The 8,592-nt window shown below is 33.7% G+C and overlaps 1 protein-coding gene across 1 annotated transcript; it reads right to left on the bottom strand.

The window, feature by feature from the left end:
- Positions 1-353: 353 nt before the first annotated feature.
- Positions 354-7,536, bottom strand: LOC111013243 (methionine aminopeptidase 2B). The gene is made up of 12 exons (XM_022287660.2): positions 7,292-7,536; positions 7,040-7,195; positions 4,577-4,613; positions 4,357-4,461; positions 3,618-3,717; positions 3,110-3,255; positions 2,923-3,014; positions 2,720-2,814; positions 1,981-2,077; positions 1,587-1,730; positions 1,281-1,498; positions 354-632 (listed from the first exon to the last, which is right to left on the bottom strand). Exons 2-12 carry the CDS (start codon positions 7,164-7,166, stop codon positions 522-524), a joined length of 1,272 nt encoding a protein of 423 aa, XP_022143352.1. The 5' UTR covers positions 7,167-7,195; positions 7,292-7,536; the 3' UTR covers positions 354-521.
- Positions 7,537-8,592: the final 1,056 nt, after the last annotated feature.

The following is an 8,592-nucleotide window of genomic DNA, read 5'->3' as shown; positions in this document are numbered from 1 at the left end:
GATTAAAAAGGGGAGACCGACCACGTAGATCAAATTCAATTTGTTAGAGGGAGCAATTTGAGAATGATAAAACAAGCCCTAACTAAAAATCATATCGTAGGTTGTTTAACAGTTGTTTACCAATTTGAGCATAACTCAATGCATAAGAGACACCTGTTATCGGTCAATAATTTGATCTCCCACCAATTATAAATTGAATATGTATGGTAGAAAAGATCTAATTTAAAAGATGTAACTTAAATAGTCTAGAATAGAATTTTCATAGGCTCAAAACTTGCACTTAATAAGCAATCATATTTTCATTATTAATGAAATTTATATATCCCGAAGTATAAAACCTAGCCTTTAAAGAGTAAAGAGAAAAGACTCCAATTTATAACTCATAAGCATGTCAAAATGCTAAATAAAATATATTACAATGTCTTAGTAGCCACGGTCATATCAGAAGAGAGAGAGAGGTTCATAGCTGAGTTTGCAAAAAAGTGGCCTTTATAGAAAGGCTTCATAAGAGAATTAAATTATCAATAGTCATCACCTCTGGAAATCACTTCTTTGCAGGTTGGCCTCAGTAAAATGGTGTGCTCAAACTGAGAAACATAACTGCCCTTGGAATCACATAATGGAGGGTATGCCTGAGAAAATTGAACAATAATTAACATTGGTTTGCTTTCACTGCCGATACCGATACATAACGTATTTTGCTACTTGGACTCCCATACTTAGGGACTATAAACTTGAGATTAAGAACTATTTTCAATTTTAACAAGAACGTATACCACAGAATGTGAAGTTACAATAAAATACAAACAACTAATGGACTCGTATATCTAAGTTAGTAACATTACTATACACTACCGTATATACTACAACTATCCACCATTGGACGGACTAGACTAAGGATATGTTTGGGGGCGAAAAGCACATTCTCCATAACCAAAACTAATTTCCAAAGTTCTCTTGCAAAATATTTTAACCCGTACTTGAAGATACTTCAAAAGCACTTTTAGAAGTGTAAAGCCAAACATGTAAGTGATTTCTTATTCCGCATTTTTTACCAAAGTGAATATAATTTAAATACTCGTGCTAAAAAACTCTCAAACACCACCCACAATCAAATGCGATGACAAAGTCGCAACAAGCTAACGTGCTAATAATAACCAGACCAGATCAGATCAACACTTTCCTCATTATCAAAAAGGGAAACGAGACAAACTCCAAGTTAATTCATCTCTTAATATTATATCAAAGATATGAGAAGCCAATGGATAGAAGATGAGCACCTGAACAATGCCGCTATCACACAAATTCTTTAATGCCATAAGATATTTAGTCTCACCCAGGCGATCCAAATACCGTCGGCAGAATGCCAGTGTTGAGAAGTTATTATTGATGGTTGCCAACAGTTGCTTAGCTCTTGGCAACCTCAGTGGAACATGGCCGACGTCGAAATTCTTCATGTAATGGCTACATTCAAGATCTTCTCTAACATACCCTTTCCCTGGACAAAAGACAGATGAACCGCGGTGTCAACAAGAGCAATTCGTAATATATAACGATTACTTCTTCAAGCTGCAAAGAGTTCTTACCAGTTGATCCAAAAGTTTCAATTGCAAAGAATTCACCCTCTTCCATTTTGGTCTGCTCCCCTCCTTTCACAATAGGAACAGATTTACCAGCATGGATCTGGTAAGGACCAATGCTATGTCCGTTCAAATTTCGAATGCTTTTGACTGAAAAGGGAAAAAATATCGTTCATGAAAATCTGTTTTACAAGGACAAGAAATGCATCTAAGCAGTTGTAAAGAGGGAAGCACGAAAAAAAATATTGTGAACGAAATGAAGAAGATAACAACATTATTTATGTCAATATAAATATATAATAAAAGAATAGATGAGTCGAGAACTGGAGGACTCAAGTTATAGCCTAATTCAAAAGATGATGAATGAATTTTGGTTTGCTAACTTCTGAAATGCTCATACCTTGGTACACCTTCCCATTAATTTCAACCTCATACGACTCCATGACCTCCTGGATTGCAGCACCAACATCGCAAAGTCGTACATCAATTCCAGACTCCTAAAGAGATAGAAGATAGTTAATTTGTAAGGGATAGAAAGATAGTTACTTTGTTGAGGATTCAAGCAACCATCTAATTCATTTGGAAAATGGAATGTAAATAAATAAACAAATAAAAAGACTAATGATTTTGTAATACAATCTTTCAGAAAACAAATATATCATTGAAATCATGGAATAAAGGACTGAATTATTTGATACTAACATGATAAATAGGCCTCTGTGCTTTCTTGAAATTTGTACCAAATTCTACATTCAGTGGGAGTTTATGCCTTCTTATTTTATTTATATGTATTACTCTATATTATGCAGCCAGCACCTTATTTGTTGTATTTGCTTTACACGTGCAGTATGATTTGAAGATCTTAATCTCACCAATAAAACAAAATGCACGTGCCATTTTTTGCATTTAAAAAGCAACAAGGAATATAATCGATATGGGAAATGAAAGGATTGAACTTCCAGTTGCATCTACTGCTAATAATTAGATGATAAAAACTTTTAAGACAAAAAATAAATGCAAGCCATCACAATATCCACTACCATTGCTGTATTCCATAGAAAATATATTTGTGATGAAGGCAGAATAATAAAAATATATAGCGACTGCCAGCAGACAGGATAATTAACAAACACATTCACCTTGATACCAGTGTTAGTTGCTTCACGTGAGGCTTCGAGCAGTGGATCAAACATAGGATTGAATGCAACTGTAAATGCACAATCGACAATGCATCCTGCACTCACAAAAAAACCGGTTTCAGTGACTCTTGGAATATGATATTATGATTATCCTAATGACACAATACAAAGTAACAAGTTGCTGAAGTACATAGAAAGTATACCATCAATATGTGTTCCAAAATCCAATTTCATTACATCGTCGTACTGAAGCACAGTCTTGTCTCCGGAATTAGGGGTCCAGTGAGCAGCAACCCTGAAAGAAAAGAAGCCTAAACCATCAATAGATACTCGAAAAAAAGAATACATGTGCGTAAGTGTGTGTATTTGATGCCACGTCTTTAATATTACCAGTTCAAAGAACATCCTGTAGGAAATGCTATGCCTGCTTGCAAACCATTCTCAGATATTAGCTTCCTAACTGTGCTTTCCAATGTCTCACATAGGTCAGTCATCAACATCCCTGGCTTCAGTATGCTTCTTATGTATTTTCTTACCTAATAGCAATGAAGGAAGAAAAAAAGGGTTAGATAATTCTAAAGCATGGCAAATCGTCCTGAATTTTCCAGACTAACAGTCTCATATATCCATGTTAAGGTATCTATGAATGATTAAATTTACCATAACTCATAAACTTAAACTTTTGGGTTGATTGATGATTTAACAAGAGTATCGGAGTTAGAGTCGGCCTTATGCAAATTTCCAAGTCAACAAATGAGATGTGGTAAGGTATCTATAAAAGATTAAATTTACCGTAACCGATCACGTAACCGATCAACATGAGCTTTTAGGTTGATTGATGATTTAGCAATTCATACTTTATGGCAACATAAACACTAATGTGATCAAGTTACATTACCTGACGATGAACTTCAGCTGCTCGGCGAACGGAATTGTACATTGGTTTTTGAAGGCGCTCCAAGTCCCTCTTCTCTTCAGATGTAGTCCTCCACAAGTTACTGATGCACAGAACAATGGGAACAGAGTTTGATAAAGAATCCTCATAACTACCATTTAAACACTACAACGTTTTGATGCTTCTCCATTATCCTTTCAATGATTGGTTGGTAACCAATACACCTCTTGTTTTGTAAGTTTCTCTGTTAATGAAATGTTTCTTATCTTAAAATAAAATCAATTTCTTGCTTTTAGACTCAATTAAATACACAAGGACAAACTTCTCCAAAAGGGCTATGCAAATTTATAAATATGCACCATAAAATATACTTATTGACTTGCAACTAATTTATGATTCTTGTCAACATTTAATTACATAACATACAATGTAAAATTGTGAGTCAATAAGTATCGCTTTTATGGCTGCTTCGGTTTTGAAAATATTCGCTTGGTTTCTTATAAAAGAAATACAAATATACAATGTAAAATTTGTTTCATGAACAGGTACATACATGAAGCCTCTTTTTTTCTTTTTTATTTTGGTACCTTATTAGTCACTATATCTTTCCAGTCAACTTGAAACGTTTTTAATCTATTATTCTTGATTTCTCAATCCAATCCAAAACATTTATGTTTTGAACAATAAGAATTTGACGAGAAAATTAATAATATGCAGAATTAAAATTGAGTCTTATACTCACTCGTCCTTGTACTCTTGAATTTCACCCTCCGGAAAATCCCCAGACGGGAAAAGATCAATGATGGGAATAGATGGTGGATCTGTCTGTTGCAACTCTTTCTTTTTCCTATCCATGAAAGAAAAATATCAAACTCGAAGCGACCATTGCAATCCCCTGTCGACCATCTGGCTTAGGGGAACCCACACACAAGAAAAAGTATACTAAAATAAACGATTCTCACTTGCTTTTATTTTTCTTCTTCTTTTTCTTTGACACTTCTGTAAAATGAGGGAGAAATGTCAGCTCATTACAAGTGTCAGTAAAACAATCAATAAAATGGAAGTAGTGGTCTCAGCTAATATTCAACCAGTAATGATAAGTTTTATATTAAGTCTAATAACCATTTTACAGGGTACAATGTGAAAGTTACTTTTCAATACTTTCAATGAGAAAGTTGTAAATTATAAAAATTTATTACAAGCTGCAGTGAATAAATTTGTAAGAAAAATGCGGCTTTTTTTTCTTACAACCAAACCAATCTTCATTAAGAAATGAAAGTAAATAAGAGGACTACCAAAATACTAGTACAAAATAAATAAGCGAACCAAGAAAAATTACAAAAAAGAGTGCATCTTTTGACGCCACGGGCTTGCTTTTCGTACGCCCCTTAAATATTGTTTCATTTTTCCTCAATGAAACTTCGATTTCTAATAAAAATAAAAAATAAAATGAAGAAAGAAGTAGGCGAGAAGTAACACCATAGACCTTGGTAATTAAACGGTGTCTTAAATCTTCCATAAGCACACTAAGAAAGGACACCGCCAAGGCCAAAAGTAAAGTCTAAGGTGTTAATCTTCCCTACAACAACAAGATAGAAAAAGAACCAAATTTTCTTTGAAAATTTCAATTTCTAAAGTTTAGAAGAAAAGAACGGAGAGATAAAGAATGATAAATCAAACTAGAGGTAAACAGATGGTAAAAAAAAAATCAGATTTAGAGAGCACTCAATTGGGACAACATAGACCTATACAAGAACATACTCAAAAGAATGAAGGGTCCAAGCAAAGCTATCACTAAACCAAAGGCAAATGCGAAACCCATTCAGAAGAGCTTAAAAAAGACATATTAGAAGTTCTCCAATCAAACAACGGTCTCCTAAAACTAAATTTGTAAGAAGTGGTCCTAAAAGAAGGAAAATTGTGGAGTGGGCTTCATTCTTGACGCTTTTGTCCTTGTTCTACCCATCACAGAGATGATTTTTGGCTATGGAACCTAGAGCAACATGGAAATTTCACCTAAATCGGCTCCCTACAACTTCTCTTTTTAAAGCTATTTGGAAAGCCTCCTATCAAAAAGAAAGTCAAATTTTTTAATTTGGGAGTTAAGCCACTAGTGTCTCTTAATACGTCTGACAAGCTGCAAAGAAGATGCCCTTAGTGGTCCATCTCCCCCTCTTGGTGCTTTTTTATGCAAAGCTGACTTTGAGTCTCAATACCATATTTTTACAAATGGTCCCTTCCAACCAAGATCCAGAAGCATTTTTTGTCCACCTCTGCCTGGACTTCGATTTCACCGGACAACACAAGGGATTGGTTGGCGTCAATTTTCCTCCATCAACCCTTAAAAAACGAAAAAGATACACTATGGCTTCAACTCAACAGAGCATTCATCTGGATTGTATGGAGAGAGGTATACTAGGCTTTTTTAAGAAAAAGAACATCTCCTCCTACACTTGATCGATTCTATTTATTTTTTGGCTTTAACATGGTGTAAAAATGTCTCTCCTTCTAACATCTACAGCATGAACACTCTTGTATCCAATTGAAGAAGTTTGTTGTAACTTCATTGGATAGGGTTTGTTTTAACGGATAATTTCATGTCATCAAAATGAAATTGTTTCCTATCCAAAAAAAAAGAAGAAGAAGAATAAGGAAGGAAGGATAGAGGCTAGATAGGTAGACTTCACAGAAGACAAATGAAAAAGACGTGGGTAAAGAGAATATCGGGGGCCATCACTCAACCAATGGTCCTCCCAGAAAACATATGTGCGGCTCATCCAGATAGAGAATTAGAAAAACTTGGGAGACCCAACAAGATTATCTTCCCAGATTCCTATAAGTGCCCTTAACCACTAGAGCCAAGTCCAGCCTAACAACAGGAAGGATGTCACACATATTCACTCACCAGTCACCATAACCTCGAGCTACAAAGAATCAGAATAAAAAATTAACTGCCGTAACCATGTAGCTAGAAGACCCAAATTTCTTGTTCCTAGCTCATCAGAAAGTAACAAATTTGTAAGCCTAACACTAGCTCATTGAGCTATCTTATCCACACCCTTAATACAAGAAAATTAGCCAAAGAACTCACTATCAAGCACAATAAAATATCGTCATCTGCAAACTACAGAAAAGCAAGATGGTAAACTCTACACTGAAACATTAAGGAACTACAACAACCCACATTCTTAAGCTTATAACTACGTTTCTTTTTATTTTCTTGCTTCTCAAAAACCATTAGCAAACACAACTAATTGGACGTAATCTGAAGATAAACTATTCAAAGGACGTGGAAGCATTAATCTTCTTTTGGGAATTCTTTTAACAACTATTTGAAAGTACAAAATCCCTCGATTCGTTTTTCATTAGACAACATAACAAAAATTGGTCACAAGAACCCCAATATTGCACACAAAACACGTCACCTTTCACATCATCTTCATCCTTTTGCGACGTCGGAGCAAGTTCGACGGATTCTTGTTCATTGCCATTTGAGGGCTCTGAAATCCCATCTTCTGGGACGGGAACTTGAGTGTGATTTTCGTCGGCCATAATCGAAAACCCTCCACAGCGGGTGATTTCTATCATCCAGAGAACAATATATCAACAAAAGATAACAAAAAAGAAAGCACAGGGGAAAGAAAATCGAAAGAAGCAGAGGGAGTAACTTAACTTACAGATTTAATTTTATTGAGCTTAGCGGAGGAGAATGGAAAATTTGTATAAAGTAAAGAACCCTATGAGCAAAGAGTTGAAATAGTGCGCCGAGAAAGAGTAGAAAATTGGTGGGTTCTTATGGAAACTGCGGTTGTTGCAAAAAATTTGCCCTTTTATTGCGAGACTCACAGTGGCCGACCCTTGTCTAACGAGAGAGACAGAGAAGAAAATTGGGGAACGTACTCGCAGGGTTTTCTTTGCTTCTTTCTTTTTTTTTTCTTTTTCTTTCTCCGATTTAAACCCTCGTAATTGAAGACAGTGAGTTTTTTTCCCACACTCACGACTTATTGGAATAACTCACGAACTCTCGATTGAAAATATATGTTAGTTTAGTTATGTTCGTTGGTCAAGAAAATGAGTTATATTTTGTTATGTTCGTATTGACATTTTTTACTTTCTTTTATCGTTCATAATTTTTTGTTTGTATAATTTGATGACAATTTCGAACTTTTATCATGTAGATTTTTTCTTTTTCACTTAATCCGATAGCGATTATCGAGCTATACTTTAACGAGCTGTTTGGTTAGGAGGTCTTCTGGGTGGGAATGAACATGGACAAGTAAAGTCATTGTTTGTTACACTTATTTGAAATATTTTCCTGGTAAGCTATTCACATGCATCCCTTATTCCCATGGACAAGGGCTTTCTTTTCCCTCAGATTTATGGGTTTGTCATAGGTTTTGGGCCAAACTCTCCTCTCTCCTCTTTTAAATAATTTTTTAATGTAATTTTTTACTTTATTTTATTCAAATTAATTAATTAGAATGAGTTAAAATATTTATATTAAATTTATAATTAATAAAACAACATTAAAATTTTACCAATAATGTACTAAATTAATTATTCTATTGTAATAAATTAATTTATTAAAGTGTATACTTCATTTTTTTATAAATAATGTAATAAATTGATGCAATTAATAAGATGAAAGTGATTAATTTTGTTAAACACATAAAATGATAATTGTTAAGATTGTTAAGATTGATTGCTAAATAAAATCAACGAAATAAATTTAGATATATTATTTATAATATATTTATTAAAGAATGAAACTTAAATTAAAACATAATTATTTAAAATAATTATTATTTTGACTTAATAAAGATAAATTAATTATTGGGAGTTAATTTTGATTGATTTTAAAGTTTTATATAAATATATGATTTTGCTAAATATATATATGTATTTGTGTATGTGTGTATATATATATATTTATTGAATTTTAGTTAAATAACATCTAATATTAATTATTCAATTGATT

The sequence above is a fragment of the Momordica charantia genome (genome assembly GCF_013281855.1).
Source record: "Momordica charantia cultivar OHB3-1 chromosome 8 unlocalized genomic scaffold, Mcharantia_2.0 BLBB01000008.1, whole genome shotgun sequence".
Lineage (NCBI taxonomy): Eukaryota > Viridiplantae > Streptophyta > Magnoliopsida > Cucurbitales > Cucurbitaceae > Momordica > Momordica charantia.
Note: the sequence above shows the minus strand (reverse complement) of the source record. Positions and strands in the feature narration are given on the sequence as shown.

What these genes read in the sequence shown, in the direction of transcription:
- LOC111013243 (XM_022287660.2), bottom strand. Translation starts at nt 7,166, where the DNA reads ATGGCCGACGAAAATCACACTCAAGTTCCCGTCCCAGAAGATGGGATT. An exon ending in GGATGAAGATGATGTGAAAG is followed by an intron (nt 4,614 to 7,039) that starts GTGACGTGTTTT and finishes CTCATTTTACAG; the next exon opens with AAGTGTCAAAGAAAAAGAAG. An exon ending in TAATGGGAAGGTGTACCAAG is followed by an intron (nt 1,731 to 1,980) that starts GTATGAGCATTT and finishes TTCCCTTTTCAG; the next exon opens with TCAAAAGCATTCGAAATTTG.